Source organism: Stegostoma tigrinum, chromosome 4 (genome assembly GCF_030684315.1).
Source record: "Stegostoma tigrinum isolate sSteTig4 chromosome 4, sSteTig4.hap1, whole genome shotgun sequence".
NCBI lineage: Eukaryota > Metazoa > Chordata > Chondrichthyes > Orectolobiformes > Stegostomatidae > Stegostoma > Stegostoma tigrinum.
Genome location: NC_081357.1, coordinates 76,637,066 through 76,657,876, shown reverse-complemented (window position 1 = coordinate 76,657,876; position 20,811 = coordinate 76,637,066). Strand labels below are relative to the sequence as shown.

General features: G+C 38.9%; 1 protein-coding gene across 1 annotated transcript in view; it reads right to left on the bottom strand.

Moving 5' to 3' along the window:
• Nucleotides 1-268: 268 nt before the first annotated feature.
• Nucleotides 269-20,811, bottom strand: part of LOC125452701 (macoilin-like) — a 117,317-nt gene continuing 96,774 nt past the window's right edge. Inside the window, exons 7-11 of the mRNA XM_048531408.2 lie at nt 12,323-12,481; nt 12,023-12,205; nt 10,157-10,277; nt 6,357-6,531; nt 269-4,026 (exon numbers count right to left, since the gene is read on the bottom strand). Coding sequence (XP_048387365.1) covers nt 3,827-4,026; nt 6,357-6,531; nt 10,157-10,277; nt 12,023-12,205; nt 12,323-12,481 — 838 coding nt within the window. The 3' untranslated portion in view covers nt 269-3,826. The remainder of the gene's footprint in view (nt 4,027-6,356; nt 6,532-10,156; nt 10,278-12,022; nt 12,206-12,322; nt 12,482-20,811) is intronic.

Genomic DNA, 20,811 nt, shown 5'->3' with positions numbered 1-20,811 from the left:
AGAAGAAAATGAAGAACAAGAGTTAAAACAATTAGCAATAACCAATACTAAACTCAAAAGCCTATACTAAATGGTACAACAAAAAGTAAATGGTTGAATAGCTAACTTTAGATAGTGAATGCTCCAAGCATTTGAAGTTCCCAAGCTGGGGTGGCACAGTGGCTTAGTAATTAACAATGCCTCACAGCGCTAGGTTCAATTCCAGCTTTGGGCAACTGTCTGTGTGGAGTTTGTACATTCTCCCTGTGTCTATATGGATTTCCTTCAGGTGTTCTGGTTTCCTCCCACAGTCCAAAGATGTGCAGGATAGGTGGATTGACCATGCTAAATTGTCCAAAATGTACAGGGATGTGCAGGCTAGGTGGATTAGCCATCGGAAATGTGGGGTTACAGGGGGTGAGTCTAGATGGGATGCTCTTCAGACAGTCAGTGTGGACTTGATGGGCTGACTGGCCTGCTTCCACACTGTAGGGATTCTAAGATTCAAGTGCAAAGTGAAACATTAATGAAGTGGTGCACACAAATAATTTCTGACAGGGTTATGTTACATATGGATCAAACTAAACAAAAGCTGTGTAAAAATAAAGAGAAACTAATACAAGAGTGTGAAAGCCTTGAACAAGCCAAGGTTACATATTCTTGAAAATCTATCGCTTCTTATATATTATTAAACAAATTATTATTTGAAACCATTTTAAAAATTTTTACCCATGGCTTGCTTTTAAAATGAAGAATAACGTTGAGCAGAATTAGAATCAGTGTGTAATGGTGAAGGTTCTAATTCGGCCCAACGGTTATAAAGCAGTTTCACCCATTAATATTTTGAATGTTTTGATGTTTCAGGACATGAAATTGGTTGGATAGACTAAAAGGCATGGATTACCAACTTTATTTTCAGAAACTGACTCACTGCACTTTTTGAAGAAACTTTCTTAAAAACGTTGAAATTGTCAAGGTTTCTAAGTATGTACAGTAAAACTGCAATAAATAGTGAAATGATTTGACCCATTACTTTGGATTTCATGGCCCCACCAACATATTTGAAATTGGGATCTCACAAGGTGGGAATTTTCATCACCTTCCCACCTATTTTTGGCCTATCGCTTGCAAACAATAGGCAACAAAGGAGTCAAACATTTTACCCACCTTAGGACCTGTTGAGGTGGCCACTTCCACATCTGCCTCTAATTGACTGTGGCAGTAGGGGTTGTGTGAGGCTGTTTTTATTGTCAGGCAGGAAAGATAGCCACATCTTTGGGGCGTCCTTTGTTCCCATTGCAGGAAATCTCTTTCTTTCCCCACCATTCCAAAGATCATCCCTCTCACCTCCCAACTCTGATACCTGGCTCTCCAAACCCAGCATGCTGCCCTCCACCCTTTCACTGGGGTCTGCCATCTATAGGCCCATCCAAAATCCCAGACTTATCTGAAGTCCAGGCCCTATGATTCTTTCCCACTGGGGACTGCTGCAGTGCATTCTATTTTTAGAATGGGTCAGAAACTAATCCATTCTAGAAAATAGACCAAGGTTGAATTCAAATCCCTTACACCATAGTTAGTTCAAACATTGCAGCAGAAGTGAAAGAATTTAGGAAATTAGAAATGTGCTTCATTATATCGGACTTTTAATATTACTTATGTGCTGTCATGAGTCTGTTTTCTCTTACTTTGTCACAAGTGTCAGAAAGTTAATTTAATTTTGCAATCCAAAGTCACCCTTATTCAGTAAGCTAAAAGGAACTCAGCTTCCCTACCTTCTTAGGTCATGTTATACATCTTAACTACTATGAAGAATTTTAAATTTAACAGTGAATTAACTGTAATAGGTCAAATGGAAAATAAAACTAGGACAACTCAATAATGCAAACTGAATAGATTCAAAACAAAGCGTACGTCTGTCCTTTTACCCAGACACTACTGAAGGGACATTCCATGATCTAGTTTTGCTTATAACTTAAAGCTGCTGCTCACTTTGTGCTATTCCGCTCCACTCTTCTCCAATTCTCTTTATCCCCATAAACTGTTGGTAATTTTTGTCACCTTTAACATTAAATGAAATCATGTTATTCCATTCCATCATAAATAGAAATCACTATCCAAAGCTCGTGAGCCGATGATGATAACACTGGAGTAGAGTAAAACATCACATCACATCTTGTATTGGGATGCTAAAAGCAAAATGCTCGTTCCAGTGCTATCTTTAAGTGGTGATCGTCAGATGTAAAATGTTCCAGACAAGGACCAGTTGAAAGTCATCAGTAACAGTGTGGATACTTACATTTACAATATTTATGCTGGCAGGATAAATCACTAGAATATGTTTCTCATTAAGTCTGACAGAGCAAAGTATATTGCTTTCTCTTTTCTGCTAAGTATATGCTATGCACTCATCAGGGAACATGCAGCAATGTACAAATTTTAACAATTGATGCATTATTGCTCAGAATATTGTTTTCTTGAGATGACAGTCTCTCTCCCTGGATTGTAAATGGGGCTTTAAGTTGTATTTTTTAAAAAAACTGTTCGATGAAGGGTGATCATAGTCTTCAATGTTAATTCTGTTTCTGTCCACAGATGCTTCCTAACCTGCTTTCCAACATTTTCATTTTTTATTTCAGATTTCCAGCAGTATTCTGATTTTGTTTACAATAATAAAAGTAATCTTCCAGGTCACAAGGCAGATGCAAACAAAAATGTGGAACTGACATCACATTCTTGCATCAAGTGGTATCATTATTAACTCTTAACATATTTAACTGTTTATTATAGTTTCTTGCTCACTTACTGGCACCAAACTTTTGTCTCCACGAAGAATTTAAAACATAGGCTAGCAATGATGAAAATGACATAAAATGCATGGTTTGAGATGAGTCAAGAGACAACTGGATCATGTTAGAAGTATAATTGTGCAAAGTAAGTTGAACATGAGAGTATATCCGTGCAGTGATAGAATGCAGTTCGAATGATAACTGGTGAGAACAATATTTGAAGGATCAATTACTCAAGAATGTTGAATCAAGGAAAAATGAAACGGTAGAGTAAGCATTTGTTGAACAAAAATTACATAGATATTAAATAAGAATTACAAATGATGTTTGGTAACAGTGATAAAATTTAGCACGGGATAAATTATTTGTACTATGGAATTAAAAATGAGCTAATTTGTTGCTCCTCGACAATATCTATTATGAACGTCTAAAATGCTTTTTTTTGCAAATTACAACTCGGATTTCTTTAGAGGAAAGTATTACCCGTTATTGTCTTGTTTGTAGTTCAAAGACGGAAGGAAATGATTTTGGTAAATCTTAGAGAAAGATCTACAACAGTGCATATAATAGACTTGCTCTGTTAGAAAGATGTTCTCAGTATAGTTTAGCTTTAACATTCTCACATCATTATTGTGAAACTGTCACCTCTGTGCCTTTTATGAATTGCTTGTTGATGCCAACTGAATTTCTTTTCCAGTGTTAACTTAGACCATTATTTCAAGCACTAAAAGAAATTCGTACCATGCTGGAATTAGTCATACATTTACAATGGTACCAGTTAAACAGTAAGGTGTGTTACTGAGGACACTGGGTTGAATCTATTGGGTAGATTGAGGCATGCAATAATGGCTAAAAGCTTCCAATTATATAGGTATTCTAAATAATCTAACTATTTTCAAAGCACCCCAAAGCTATTTGATCATACCTGAAAACCCCAAAATAGTATAAAAAGTAAAAATCCATTCTTTTGAGTACAAAAACATCACCTCCACCAGCATTTGCCATGGATAATTAGGAAATGTGTAGTATCTGAGGGGTGAATAAGGAGGATAGTGCATTTATTTCTTCAGTGACTGGTACATTAAAGTATTAGGATCCAGAACAGAAGTTCCAGTCTCCACAAATTTAGAGGAATAGTTTGAACTTGCAGGACTAAGTGTATGTGTGACATTGTAATTAATCCCAGGCATAACTGCCATAACTTCAGCAACCTTCTGTTTGAGTTCTTCAATTTCCTGATCTTGTTGGATAATGTGCCCTGAAAGAAAGATAAGAAATGTAATGTTATATCTGTGATAGATTTCATGATGATATAACATATCAAGAATTGATTATTGAATGCCATTGGCCAATTTATTGCCTAGAATTTCTGTAGACTGAAACTGTGGACTTAAAATAAAAGGATCAAGATAATGACTGGAAATGGCCACAGGGAAACATGTTAGCCAACTTTGACGTGGATTAATTTAGAGTCAGTCTGAATTGAAATCATCATTTTCTCTCAGGGCAATGAAATTAAGTCAGTCAGACCACAAGGGAGTTGTGAAAAGGTCTTCATCTCCTGTTTGAATTGATTTACACCACTGAGAGAATCTTCACATGGAGGAGATGATACGCTGCCTGCAATTACTAAACCAAGAAAACACTATCTCAGCGAGTACAAAATATAAAACCAGGCTGAAGTTCCAGGATCTCTCAGGAAGCCAGGAATGAATGAAATTAAGAATACACAATTGAATACAAGCCGAGAAGTCTCTCCCTCTCTGGAAGAAAATCCCAGTTTGACAGCATTCACTGCAGAGAAGCATCAGAAAACCAAGAACTTAGAAAAATAACTGCAATATTCATAACTGCTAGTCCAAAACAAAAACAAAGCAACCACAGTCCCAGATTAAAACCTTACATCTCAAGGACACTCAATAGCTTTATATTATTTTATCTTCCTTTATTTAGGACACTATCCCCATTTAACTTAGTACATTTGTGTATGCATGAGCTCAATTGACTGCATGAAGGGCATAAACTTGACGGTGTAGCTTTATTACTTTTCTTAGAGGGTGCAAATAATAAAATTGTTTTTTCCATAAAAAATTCCTGTGATTAACTCATTTTTGCTTACAGTAGGATAAGGCTTTATCTTATAATAAAAAGAATTGAAACATTTGTTGCAACCAACCAAGGAAGTTGATAAGAGGGGAATTGGTTCATTCGTTTCTGATCTGATCATAAAAATGTTATACAGCCTCTCATGCACTGATTTTTGTCAGAAGATCTGCAGTACACTCAAAATGGCACTGAAGTCCAGGTTCAGGAAATTGCTAGTACTTGCCATTTTTGTCTGGGGAATGGGCAGGGTGAGATGGGGTTTGGGAAACTGTGTTTTGTGCATCCATAATTCATGGTGGCAACTGCATATGTGCAGCTGCCTTAATTTAAATCTAATTTTTGCTCATGGGATGTACAAAACATGACTTCTGGCTTTTAGACTCTTTTCTACTCTTTTCCACTGAGCAGAAGATACAGAAGTTTGAAAACACATACCAACGTATTTAAGAACAGCTTTTTCCCCACTGTTATCAGACTTATGAATGGACCGCTCATATATCAGAGTTGAGCTTTCTCTGCACCTTTCCTACATTGTAACACTTATTCTGCATTCTGTTCTATTACCCTGATGCACTTACGTGACATATGACTTGTCTGGTTAGCACGCAATTAAATCCTTTTCTCTGTATCTCAGTACATGTGACAACAATGAATCAAATGAAGACAAATCAAATTTATAAAAATGTTGGCATGGCAGGGTTGGATTGGGCATGGAGAGTGAGGGATGAGGGTTAGAGATCTGCCTTTTTTTTATTGGTTAAGAGTGGTCACCATGTTCAACAAAACAAGGACAATCTTTTCGATAGTCTTTACAATCTTTTCAATTGTAGCTGCCTCCTAACTCATTTTTTTGAGTGGTGGGCCTGACTGTAGTTTTCTAACATCCTGGAATGAAAATCCAAATATCCAGGGACATCTCTGAAATCAGGTTTGCTGTGCTGGGGATTTCCCCGGTGAAAATTCAAGTCTTAGTGTTGATGAGACTAATTCTGGAACAAAGGGAAAGTTAAGGAGGAGATGGCAAGGTGAAACAAATTGTTTACGTTTTTTGTGTTTAATTAAAATAGCTGAGCAAACAGGGTTAACATATTACAATAAGTAAATAATTTCATTTATGAATGTAAGCAAGTGCTTTAGTTTCACAGTGTGTAAACTGCAAGCTTAAAAGATTGGGTATCCAGGGGAACCTGAAATTCTCAGGAGTTGCTGGTATCACTACAGATGTGGTTGCAACTTGTACGCTAAGGAAAAAGATTTTTTTGCACACAGGTAAAAAGTATTGAAGGTAAACATGCAAAAAGTAACTTTATGTTGAAAACCAATGCAAATTACTTGTTGATTTCCTTATGAGAAAAATGCGCTTCTATCAATTTTGTGCTGGAAATGCTTTGAAAATAGCACAGAAATTCATGCCCAATATCAAACCAGATCTACAGCAGTAACAATGTGTTCCATTGCACATTTATAAAGACCATGGCCTACCTTGTGCGATCTCTAGCTGTCGTCTAGCATCCCCAAGAGCAGAGAAAAGGTCCAGTTTAATTCTTGTCTCTGCACTAAGATTGATTTCTAAGTGTTGTGTCTTATCCTGCATGGCTGAAAGTGCTGCCATCAACATCTCAGTGTCCTGTTCATTTTCCTTGTATTTACAAAGCTCCTACAGAAAAGTGTGACAAAGGGACAAATTCAAACAAATCTTCAAATCTGATAGTTGAAAAGCATTCAGAGTTGTTCCATTTAATATTAAAATCTGCTGTGGTCAAAAGATCACATTATGTTGAAATTAAAATAAGGAGAGAGGAATTCAGAATTCTAAAAATGTACTCCCCATGTATTATCCTTTTACATATGTACAAACCAATAAATTAGGAGTAGGAGCCAGTCATTTGACCCCTTGACCCTGCAACAGCATTCAATAGAACCAAGGTTGTCCTCACCAACACTTTCATGCCTACCTCCAATACCTATTGACTTCCTTGTTCAATAAAAATAATCAATATATCAGCCCCCACCTCTCTGGCAAAAAAGAGTTCTGCAGTCTCATGACTCTCGGCAAAAAATATTCGTATCCCAATCTTGAAAAGACACCATTATCTTTAATTGAGTCTCCTGGATCCAGTGTCTGCCATAAGGTACAGTGTTCACAACGTGTACTGACCATCCTCAAACAGACCATGCGTGCAAAATGCAGAGCACAGTGCCCACCATAGGATATGATTCTATTATTGCATAGCGCTTGCTAAATAATCTCAATTTTGCCAAGAATTACACTAACAACCAAATAAAGATTATCAGTCAAACTTACAGTGTGGTTCATGTAGGTGTACTAGTAGCTACATATAAACACATACAGGGCAATGTCTTTGTAAACCAAGAAGACCATATCCATTCACTGTGCTTTTTTGAAATAATCTTTTGGGCCAGACATTCCCTGTGCATTTCCCAGGACAATCTTGTGACAATCAGAGTTGACTTGCCTGATTTGAATTTATGTATAAGATTGGCAGTTAACTGGTCCTTGGTCCACTCTCTGTGGAATTGCTCCTACCAATGCATCTATCAGATGGAACTTAACATGGGAGCAGTGAGTTCATGCACTTTGGTAGAAAAATAGAGGACCTCGATATCATCTAATTGGAGAAAGATTCATATCAAGATTTATATCAATCTGCAGACACTTCATCATCACCCCTTGCCTTCCCACCTCTTTTTCTGTTCCCTGCAAACATGGCTATAGTACATTCACTCTCTTCATTCAAGACATTGATATGTATGGTAAATAATTGTGGCCTCATCGCTGTGGTACTTCAGTAGTTAAAGGTTGCTATCCTGAAAATGAACACCTTAGCCCAACTCTCTGACTTCTATGTTAGCCAGTCCTCCATCCTTGCTGATATACTACCGCAACACAATTGATTTTTATCTTATTAAGCAGCTTAATGTGTGGTACCTTATCAAATGCCTTATGAAAATCCAAATGTATCACATCCTCTTTACCTACCCTGCTTGTTACTTCCTCCACTATCAATATCCTTGGTGTTACTATTGACCAGAAACTAAACTGGACTAGCCAATTAAATACTATGGCTAGAAGGTGGATTAGAGTCGAAGAATCATGCAACATATAACTCATCTCTTAACTCTCTAAAGCCTATCCATTGTCTAAGAGGTGCAAGGAATATGATACTTTTTTTTAATTGCAAGAGGATTTGGTCTAATGAGTAAAGAAATCTTACTGCATTTGTATGAGCCTTTGTGAGACCACAATGGGAGTATTGTGTACAGGTTTTGCTGTCCACGGAAGGATATACAGTCCAATGTTGATTCACCAGACCAATCTTTGTAACAATGGGATAATGAAGAGAGATTGAGGAGACTGGAACAATATTCTGCAGTGTTTAAAAGAATGAGAGATGATCTTACTGAAATATACAACTTTCTTACAGGGCTCAATAGGATGGATGTTTCCAATGGCTGAGGGGTTTAGAAACAAATGGCATAGTCTCACAACATAGTTAGATTATTTAGGACTGAGATGAGGAAGAAGTTCTTCAGCCAGCATATCAGAAATCTTTGGAATGCTCTTCTTCATAGGGCTATGGGCGCTCAGTCATTGATTATATTAAAAACAGAGATTGACAGATTTCTAGATATTGAATTTATCATTAACATTGGAGATACTGTAGGAAAATGGTGTTGAAGTAGGAGATCAGCTGTGATTTAGTTGAATGGCAGAGAAGGCCAGTTGGGCCAAATGACATTCTCCTGCTCCTATTTCCAAAGTTCTGTTCACTTACTAGTTTTCATCTTGTAGATGCTCACACAGTAGAATCAAGAAGTTCTATTTTTGCATCCCAAGCAATATTGCATTGTTCTCTTTTTCTATTCTACAAATTCAGATACTTAGCGAGCTACACGTGCCAACCAACACTAGACCTTCAACCATTTGACACAATTTCCAATGTTTCTGGTTGATAATGTGCTGCTTAGACTTTTGGCAGTCAGAGACATCACAAACGTAGATCATTCTGTTATTGTTTGTGTAAATACACAGTTATACTTTGTAGCTGGTATCATTAGCTACTAATTTAAATGTTTGCCAAGGCCAATTATTCCCCTTCCTGAGCCGAGACATATTGACTCGACACAAACATTGACTTTGTATTTATTGGCCACTTTTTATAAAAATCAATCAGAACAAAAATAGCTGTGACATTTTTATCATTTAATAAAACAACACAAGTGAAGAAGGTAAATGCTGTGAATTGATAGTGGCACAAGAAATGGTGAGAATTTTGGGCTTTTCGAGGAAACAAATCTAAATATTATGGATTCTGGAGATTTGATATATAAAAAAAGACAGTCCAGGAGAAACTCAGCTCATCTGACAATATCTGTACAGAGACAAATAAAGCTACTGTTTCAACTCCAATTGGTCTCTCCTTTGGACTTTTGAATACAATTTTGGCAGATGAATTGCCTGTTAAAAGAGCTGTGTTCGGTTAAAAGTAAAATTCAACAAAAGACCTGTTAAGATGGCATTCTATGAATATTGGCTACATTTTAAAAGTCTTTTTCGGCAGACTGTCTGGTAGGTTCCAGATAAGTCTGTGGGAAGCTGTTGTAAACATCAGATGCTGCAGTAATAACTTGTTTTAAAGAATGGGAAAGTAAGGGGAAAAGTACCAACAATGTGCTTTTGCCAGCAAGAAAAATAGAAAGCCAAACTATCTCAAGGACTTCATAATATGTTATTTATCCATGTATCTTTATATTTTTATTACATAAATGGTAAACTATATTCCCATGACATGCTCCCTACCCCTCTGCTATAATTTTTGCTGATCAGTTAAATCTTGCAGAAATTCAGGGTCTGCTGAGCTAACATTCACTTTCAGTCCATTGCAATTCAGGTGTCCAACTCTGATTGTGGACTCTGCTTACCTAACCAAAGTTATACTTCCCCTTTCAATTTATTCCTCCGAATAGAATTTACCTGATTACTAATGGCATTGAACCAGCTAAAGAACCACAGTGCCACCCAGTACCCAATTAATGCTATTACATCCAACCAAAAAACTTGTGAACAACCAAGGAATCAAATATTGGCTTTAACACGAAACCAACATTCTATCAATGCCAAAGCACAGGCATTAAACCTTAGAACAAGCTGACATCCAAACAATGACTGTAATTTCCTGCAATGGTAATATTGGTGATAAACACTGTAGTCTTTGTTCCTATATAAAAAAGTATTCTGGAGCTTGATACAAAATATTTACCTGCACCTCCCGTTCTACTTTCCTCAGGTGTTCATCTTTCATTTTGAGCTCTGTTTGCAGCTGTTTATATTCTGCATCCAATTCTTTCATTCTGTTCTTCAGAGTCTCTGTAGAATCACCTCTAGAAGATGTAAACCATAAAAGTCAATTTATGGAATAAAAAAGGCAGCTGTTTATATTCTGCATCCAATTTTTTCATTCTGTTCTTCAGAATCTCTGTAGAATCACCTCTAGAAGATGTAAACCATAAAAGTCAATTTATGGAATAAAAAAGGCAGGCAATTGATGCAATCCTGATGCCAATGGCTCAAATCTTGGTATCTTCTGGTTAATTACAATAAGTTACCAGACTGCTTTGCAAACTTTTTTCCAGTGGGCTACTTTAAATTTAACAGCATCTTGGGCATAAAAAATGTAAATTTCTTTTCTAATATACTTTTAATTAAAAATTACTATTTTTCTAAAGTTCAGTTGCCCGCACTCTGCCAAGGTAAAATGATGCTCGGAGGAAACCTAATTGATATTGCCTCCTTTCATAATGGACCATGTCATAATTAAGAAGGTTGCTCTCACACCATATCTACCCACATGCTGATTCTGCAGCAACGGCTCAGGCTCTACTTAGTTTTTTTCATATCAATTGATTCAATGGGAGAAAGATGAATGGAGCTGGAGCAAATCGATGGCTCAAGCCATGAATGTTTTGGTAATGATGTCAAGCAGAGAGACTGAAAATGAGCAGGGCAGGACTGTGCACCGGTTGTGCTATGGTACAAAAGGTACTTTTGGAACTTGTGACCCTATGTCCTGTATCTATGACCAATTTTGGGTTTGCAACCTCCGGTTTGGGATTGCTTACATATATACAGAATATGTAGTAAGACACTATCAGTCATCTCACGTTTAGAACTGTTGCAAATGAAAATAGAGAGCAACCAGCATTACCTGAGCTATCAAAGTCTGCTGGTCCACATCACCCCCAGAGAACATATTGCCTTCAAAATGAAGATGTTGTAAATAAATGAACATAACAAGGTAATTTTGAAGTTATACTCATATTTATCTTCTCTTTGATGCATGATACAAAGTTGCTAGGCTTTTAATAAAATTTTTACTGCTCCTGCATTAATATGGAATGAGAGAAAACAGTGACAATTGTATTTATGTAGCACCTCAAAAGACGTTTTAAAGAAGCTTCGCCAAACAAAGAGCCACAGAGTCAAAAAACACATAAGGACTGGATACCAAAAGTTTTATCAAGAAGTAAGTTTGAAGCAGAATCTAAGAAGAGGTGAGAGACAGGCAAAGAGATGTTGGGATGCTCAGAAATGACTAAACCATATCTACCCAGGCAGTAGGAGCAATGTTCGGCCACCCATGCCCACCTTCTGCCTGCTCACAGCTGTTGATCTCTTTAGCCCAGAGATTTTCCACCACTTGCTATCCCAATTTCCCAGCTGGCCTGGGTGGCAAGCTGGATGGTAATATTTGAATAAGCCTCACAAGTTAAAATATCCTTAATTCCTGGAAAGACATTGAGTTTCTAACTCACAGCGCTATTCCTTCACAGAAATAGGCCTACACTTAAAATCAACCTTCAATTTATAATGTTAAATGTATATTTGTGATAAATTTATTGAGGCATGACACTCTAGGCAAGTAGAATAAATCTCAATGTCATGGTCAGTTTGATTCAAGTAGGTATGTATAGTTTAGTGATAAACTTTATCAGGTTCAACCAAATATGAGTTTGAACTACATACTTCTACTGACTTGAAGTAATAGATGGTGAAAAAAAGCAGCTAATCATGACTTTGATAGTTATTCCATATCTAACTGGTACTTTGCATGTGTGATGCACAATACCTGATTGAAGCATTGAATGAGACTGCCCGTGCAATAACTGTAGTTTCATCTGTTTTCCTCTTCTTTGTGTCCATCAGCTGCTTTTCCAGCAGCGCTCGACCATCCAGCTCTGTTCTAAGCTTTTTCTCTAAGTAGATGATATTTTGTTTGTCTTTCTGTTTTGCTTGCAAAGCACAATGTATTCTTAAAGTAAATTGAAACAAAATTGTTACACGAGTATTGCAGTGTGGTTATTTAATCTGAGAACGACTGCTGACTTAATTATTGCCAACCTGCACGGTGCATCAACACCATTCCTACCTTGTCTGCAAAAGCTCATTTTCTTGTCGAAGCTGAACAAGTTCAGATCGTACTTTTTGTTTGCTGTTGATCAGTAGATTAATCTGACTGCGGACCTCCTGTTCAGATTGTCTGGAGGTCTGTAGGTCTGCCTTTAGCTTCTTGATGTCATGTTCCAATCTAGGAGAAAGAAACAAATACAGTTAACTTTCATCATTTTGTGAAAAGGTTAATTTATGCGTTCTAAAAGTTTACCTGTGGAATGTGGGTAGCACTAGCGTTGCCAGCATTTATTGCCCTTCCCAAATTGCTCGAGAAATGGTGGTGAATCATCTTCTTGAACCATTGCCAATTGTTGTGGAGTAGGGACTTCCATAGTGCTACTAGAAGGAAGTTCAAGGATTTTGACCCTGAAATAATGTAGTTTATTACAGTATAAAGTGTGGGAGGGGAACTTGCAGGTGATGGAGTGGTCCCTCTGGAAAGCAGATAAGGGTGGGGAGGGAAAAATGTTTTTGGTGGTGGGGTTGGATGGCGGAAGTGTCGGAGGATGATGCGTTGGATCCGGAGGTTGGTGAGGTGCTACGTGAGGTCCAGAGGGACCACTGTCTCCAGGACTCCCTTGTCCACTCCACATTCCCCTCCAGCCCCACCACATCCGGCACTTTTCACTTCAACCACTGGAAGTGCTAGACCTGCCCCTACACCTCCCCACTCACCCCCATCCCAGGCCCCAAGAAGACTTTCCACAGCAAACAGATGTTCACCTGCACATCTGCTAATGTGGTATACTGTATCCACTGTTCCCGTTGTGACTCCCTGTACATCGAGGAAACCAAGCAGAGGCTTGGGGACCGCTTTGCAGAACATGTACACTCAGTTCACACTAAACAACTGCACCTTCCAGTTGCAAACCATTTCAACTCTCCCTCCCATTCTTCAGACGGCATGTCCATCCTGGGCCTCCTGTAGTGCCACAACGATGCCACCTGAAGGTTGCAGGAACAGCAACTCATATTCCGCTTGGGAACCCTGCAGCCCAATGGTATCAATGTGGACTTCACAAGCTTCAAAATCTCCCCTCCTGCTACTGTATCCCAAAACCAGCCCAGCTTGTCCCCGCCTCCCTAACCTGTCCGTCCTCCTACCTATCCCCTCCTCCCACCTCATGCCCCTCCCACATCTCCTACCTATTAACCTCATCCTGCCCCCTTGACCTGCCCGTCCTCCCTGGATTGACCTATCTCCCCCTAACTCCCCACGCACACTCACCTTTACTGGCTCCATCCCCACCTCTTTGACCTGTCTGCCTCCCCTCCACCTACCTTCTCCTCTATCCAGCTTCTATCCGCCTCCTCCTCTCTCCCTAATTATTTCAGAACCCCCTTCCCCTCCCCCATTTCTGAAGAAGGGTTTAAGCCTGAAACGTCAGCCTTCCTGCTCCTCTGATGCTGCTTGGCCTGCTGTGTTCATCCAGCTCTACACCTTGTTATCTCAGATTCTCTAGCATCTGCAGTTCCTACTATCTGTGCCCAAAATTACTGCTCTTTTAAAATCGTATTGAGACTTTTATTTCCCGAAACCATTGTCTTCATCAGTGGTTGTAGGAACAAGTTTAGTATTGAGGAATTGCAAAACAGCATTTGTTTCAGGCTGGTGGGCTTCAGTATAAAGTCTAACCAGTAATTTACTGCAGTTGTGAAGGATCACTGCAGTGTCAGAGGAGTTTTTCTTTTGGATAAGATATTAAATTAAAAGCTGTCTGCTATCTCAGGTGGAATGTAAAAGACCCAAAGCAGTCTTTGAAATGGTTAATATTCTGTCCTGTATTCTAAACAGGAATTAGCTCTTTAGAAAAAACACCTAAAACTGAAGAAGGGTCCAGACCTGAAATCAGAGATAATGGGAATTGCAGATGTTGGAGAATCCAAGATAACAAAGTATGGGGCTGGATGAACACAGCAGGCCAAGCAGCATCTTAGGAGCACAAAAGCTGACGTTTCGGGCCTAGACCCTTCAGCAGAAAAAAAACCTTCATCAGAATCAGTCCCACACTTTGTTATCCAGACCTGAAATGTCAGCCTTCTTGCTCCTCTGATGGTACTTGGCCTGCTGTGTTCATCCAGCTCTACACTTTGTTACCTAAAACAAAATACCTGATCATTTATTCCATTGCTGTTTATATTTGTTGCGCAAGGTTTTGGCAAAGATAGTAGCTCGGATTGTGGGAGAGGTTGTCAACTTGCTCACCAAGCTGGCTTGTTCACGTACAGACATTTCATCACCATGCTAGGTGACATCATCAGTGGAGCCTCCAACGTAGCAACGTTATTCAACTCCGCTTGGAATTTATACTGTCCGTTCCGTTATGGTGAGTACTGTCATTTCCGGTTTTGATCTGTATGGGTTTGTATATGCAGTCCAATTTTATGCATTTGTTGCTTGCGCTACAGAATTGGACCCCATATACAAATCCATACAGATCAAAACCAGAAATGGCACTACGCACTATAATGGACTGGAAAGTATAAATTCCAAGCAGAATAGAATAACATTGCTTCATCAGAGGCTCCATGGATGATGTCACCTAGCATGGTGATGAAAACTCTGAACGAGATCAAGCCAGCTTGGCAAGCAAGCCAACAACCTTATATTTGCTGCAAATTGGCCGTCATTGTCTTTCTAAGATACAACAGTGATTACACTGCAAGAAAATCTCAATTGACTGCTTAGGGAAATCCTGATAATATGAAAAGTAATATTTTGATGTAATTTCATTCTTTTCATGTCAACATCTGTTACTGGACTGTGAGACCATGAGATGCCTTTGTACAAAAGAAATACTTCTGATCTCTTTGGACGGGATTTTCACAAGTAGAGAGACTCTGTATCCCTTTAATATTTGCATCCAGGACACAATTCCAAGATTCATGATCCCATTCCCGGTGGTTCCAATTTTCAATAAGGTGGAATCAATATGTAGGCTGGTGCATATCCCACTCCTTCACACTTGACCTGGCTACCTCCATTGTAAGGATAGGCATGTCTTAGCCCCTTTCAATGCTCATGAATTGAGGTCCACATTTCAAGTAGTCCTGTTTCAAAGCCACTCAACGATGTCGTGAACCAGAGTGTGGATGAGGGAACTATTCACAAGTAATTTCAATACGGTCAATTTATGTCTCTCTATTTCAACCACTCCCAGGACTTTTCAAGCCTTCCACACAATCCTAACCTCACACACTCTCCCTGCCATGAGCAGTCACACCCTCCAAAGTGATCTTTGGGATTTCCTTACCATTCCACATCAAATGCTCTCTGTACAGAAGTAATGAAATCCACAGAAGCTTTCTCTTACATGAAAAAGCTTTAAATGAAACAACAATTGAAAATTATTTTCTGAAACCAAAGCTACTTTTATCATGACTCCATAAATGTGTCAACATAGCCAATAGGTAAAGTCTGAAGAGCAGAAGCTACAAACACCTGATATCTCTTTATCTGAATTAACTAAAATATCTCTTTGTCTTTGCTGCAAGGTAGTAGGAGCTCATCAAGGGAGAATGGCGAGCAAGGTTGAGGTGAGATAAATTCCTGTGAGCACTAAGCCCAGTTTTCATTGTCTGGGCATTAGGGGATTGAGCTGACATCAGGCAATATCACCTGACCAACAGGAAGATTACATCTGCAAATGGAACATACATCATCAGACACAAAGGCTATTGAGGCTTTGCAGCATCAGCATACCAGCAAAGAAGGGGCCAAGTATCAGGAGTGTACAGCCACAAAGCTAGATCCATGAAGGAGCAAGCAAACTGTTTAAGGTATTGAATGTACTGCAATAGGCAAAGCTACCTGGGTATGTCAAAAAGTGATGCTTCTGGGAGACTGCGGCTCCCAGAGAAATTGGTCACTGACATCTGTGCCCTCGACAATGGAGCTTACGCATCACTCCATGCATAGCCCAGCCCTTCCAGTAGCAGGCAAGGTAACTCTGACCTTGGCTTTCTTCATCTCTGTGTCATTTCAGGGCCCACCCACAGACCTTGGTGGCATTTTGCAGTCTGCTTCACCCCAGTGGTCACAGATGTAGACTTTGTGAAGGCTAGACACTACATTACATTCCCCTCAAATGGGGCTTCCCAGACTCAGAGGACACTTGGATTTTCTGTAATTACTGGGTGCCCACTAATGGAGGGCACCATTGACTATCCCTATGTAGTCAAATGTTGCTCAAATGTAACCCTGCAGAACTCATTTTGTCAAGGTTTCTCACCTGATTGTGGTCTGCTGTATGCTGTGCACCATGGTCCACCAAAAAGTAGTGACCCTTGGGGCATCAGAGACATAGGTCTCATATCCTCAGAGGAAGAAGGTGAGCAGGATGATGGAGCAATGTTTCCAGAGGGGAATTGCCTGCAGTGCTAGGTATTCCCTTTCACCATGGAAGAGTTAGGGCATCACAATGAGGCATAAGCAAGGAACCATTCTAACAAAACACATTCTGATCGAGTAAGGGTTGAGCAGATGAACTTTGAGGCTTGCAGGACTAACCACATGATTGTGAATGCAGCAAGCATCTCTGGGCATAGAAAAGAGTCCATCCAATGTGGGTAATCTTCCTGTTTCAGTAAGTTGATCTACTGCCTGCAGCCTCAACTGTCACCTACCGTTACACCTCCTGCCATGTGAGAAGGTGACTTTTCTTTTTGGTTAATATTTGTGCCTATCATGCACAACACATCACAATGATCAAATTAGAGATCTACCTGACTTGGTGTCCACTTCATTCAGGCTCTCCTACGTTGTGCTTCGATTATTGCTTCAGAGGAAGTAGACAGAGATTACTCATTCTCCTCTGGGACAACATCAGCCCTTCTTAGACATTCCTATTGGCCTGAGGGACCCAGTTATTGTCGTATAGATGGTTTCCCCCTTAGCCATCATTGAGCCATTTTTGTCCTCTTCATGGGTGTTCAGCACTTCATGTATCCCATGAATACTGATACTCAGGTTCTGAGCTGACTAGATAACACACCTCTGTTCTGCACAGAACATAACATGGCTCTTCCAGGCACTCAATACGCTGCTACATTCTGATCCCTGATCAATTTATTCTGTATGGGAGAGGAGTGCATTTTCTTACCCGCAGAGCAATTATTCCCATTGAAATAATGCCAACAGCAAAGCTTTTTGCAAGTTTTTTTTAAGTGTGGATTATTTATTAATCCACACTTACCCTGGAGCTTTGAAAATATTAAATCTTGCTCATCCAACTCTCATGCATCATCATTCACAATTAATAGATTAGTTACAAATGAAGAAAGAACATGTTTCAGCCTATCTTTTATGGCAAACCTGTAGTTTTTAGATGACTTGATGCTTTTAGTTGAAGTAAAAGCCTTGTAAGAAAATATTTTTCAGGAAACTGTATGGCTTTCTTTGCTTGAATTTCCAGTATGTTGGATATTAGGTGAACTTGCTGTGGATCACGGATTAGTCTGTCTGAAGATTTTTGACATTTTTAGGTGTCACATTCTATTTGTCACCTACGGAAGCTTTTATACCTGTAATTATTTTATCTCTGAGTAAGACTAAAAATGCATCAATGAAAATGTCTTTTTTGTCAATTACACATTCTGGAACAAAATAAAAAATTTCCATAATACCTCAGAGTTCTGACCTACGTCCACACTAATTTTTTTGCCCAGATCTCTGACCTCTGATCAACCTTCAAGTGGTATGCTCAGAATCAGAGGTTGTGACAGAATAAAACCATAAAGGTTATCCTTACTGCAATTCTGGTCAGACACGAGTTATTGCTGCAGCATGTGGCTAAGTTACAAATTGGTCTGCATTATGTTGTAGTCAATGAACATTATAGTATATTTCTATGGGCCAACTTCAATGTGCAAAAAAAGCCGTGTTTGCATTAGTCTGTCTTTTATTGTCACATTCGTATTTATAAATAATGGTTTTAAAGAAGACAGAAATGTTAATGATGACCTAATTTATATTTTAGGAGTACCATGCATGCTATATTTAATTTTACTTGATTGCAGTGAGTTGTATTGTACTTCCATCGACTTATACTAGATTTGTTCTAAATTCAAAATTAGATTGAGGTGACTTCACTGCAGGAGCTCTGAAATCTACTATTTTAGTGTTCTTGGTCAGCTCCTCAGTAGTACAGTCAGTGTGGACTGCTACACATAATTTACATAAATTTCTGCTGAATCCCTGTAGTCCATTTTGGAGTAATTTGTTGGATTTTAGGGTTTCTAGGAGTTACTGCTTGCCTCAGCAAGTGAACAGCTTCATTTGTTACTGAGTGTATAAATTGTTTTAATGTTAATCCATTCAATGTGTCTAATATGCAGAACAAAAGAGATCCCATGTGAAAGCTAAAAATTGATTACAAATCAGATTTTCTTTTATTTGTAATATATGACTGTAGGTCATGAATAGAAACTTCACTTGTCGCAGTATCATGTAACTCGCTTGTTTACATTGATATAGTAGTCATGTGAGTAAGACTAAAAATGCATCAATGAAAATAATTCCTGTCTGGTGAAACTCCCTGAATGTGTGCAGCCTCCAGAACAGATGATCAATTTCCTAAATGTTGCTGCTGCCAACCAAAGGGAAAGCCCTTTTTTGCCTTCTGGCTTGATCTCAAACACTTTTGTTAACCTGAACTTTCAATGCTTGAGGAATCTGGCTAATATGCATATATATAATGCAGATTATCAAAGTTTTTTTATTGTCAAGTGATTTTTGAAAACTAAAAATTTGTAATCAGCAAACTCATACTCAGTTATTTAACCCAGTTAGTTACACAACATCTTTCATAAATCATGACTTTTAGTGGGATGTTGGCAGTACAGTAAATTACAGCATATTTGTGATGTTTTTCCCTATAGTGCGACTTGACTTACTTTGTGCGTATAAACATCAATGCACAGGTTAAACTTGTATCACATTATAGGTTTGCTAACACACTCAGAATAAATCTCCACTCTATATCAATCTAATAAGGTTGTTTTGCTTCACAAAAACGGCAATTGCTAGAGAAACGCAGCTTATCTGGCAACATCAATGAAGAGAAAACAGAGTGAACATTTCAGATCCAGTGAGCCTTCTTCAGAAGCTGAATCAGAAGGTTGGTTTTGCGGTTTAGCAAGATTACTATTAGTTTGTATCAGGTCCATATGAATTTCTGTGTCATTAAGTCGACTTATTATCCTATTAAGATCAATCTATGCTGTATACCCTACATTATACTATCCTCCATGTGCCTGTCCAAGAATTGCTTAAAAGTTTCTAAAGTATCTGACTACACTATCACAGCTGGCAGCACATTCCACACGCCCACCACTCTTTGTCTGAAGAACCCACCTCTGACATCTCCCCTATACCTTTCTCCAATCACCTTAAAATTATGTCCCCTCGTAATAGTCATTTCTGCCCTGGGAAAATGTCTCAACTATCCACTCTATCTATGCCTCTCATCATCTTGTACACCTCTATCAAGTCACCTCTCATCCTTCTTCACTCCAATGAAAAAAGCCCTAGCTCCCTCAACCTTTCCTCATAAGACCTGCCCTCCAGTCCAGGCAGCATCCTGGTAGATCTCTGCACCTTCTCTAAAGCTTCCACATCTTTGTTATAATGAGGCATTCAGAACTGACCACAATGTTCCAAGTGTGGTCTAACCAGAGTGTTATACAGCTGCAGCATAAGCTCATAGCTCCGAGACTCAATTCCTCTGCCAATGAAAGGCAACACACCATACACCTTCTTTACAACCCTATCAACTTGTTTAGCAACTTTGAGGGATCTATGGACCTGGGCCCCAAGATCCCTCTGTTCCTCCATACTGCCGAGAATCCTGCCATTAACCCTGTATTCTGCATTCAAATTTGCCTTCCAAAATGAATCACTTCACACTTTCTTGGGTTGAATTCCATCTGCCACTTCTTTGCCCAGCTCTGCATCCTGTGAATGTCCTGTTGCAACCTACAACAGCCCTCCATGCTGTCCACAACTCCACCAACTTTCATGTCATTGGCAAACTTACTAACTGACCCTTCCACTTCTTCATCCAAGTCATTTATAAAGATCATAAAGAGCAGAGATCCCTGAACAGACCCCTGTGGAACACTACTAGTCCCTGAGCTCCAGGCTGAATACTTTCCATCTATTACCACCCTATCATTAGCTCCTAGTTCAATGTTCTTGTCAGAAAGAAAAATAACCAATTACATTCTGCTTATTCTAATCCCGTAATAATATTAGCAGTGCAACATTTTATTAAACTTCAGATAACTTAATTGATGTTTCTGATCAATCTCAAGGATGCTCACTAGTAGGTGAAAAATGCATGCTGCCATGGAAAGTATCAATCAAATTATTGTGCATCTAAATAAAATGCCAAAGCATGCAGAGATTTGATCTATGGAAATAGAATTAATGATCAGCCATCATCTCCAATAATACATCTAACTGGA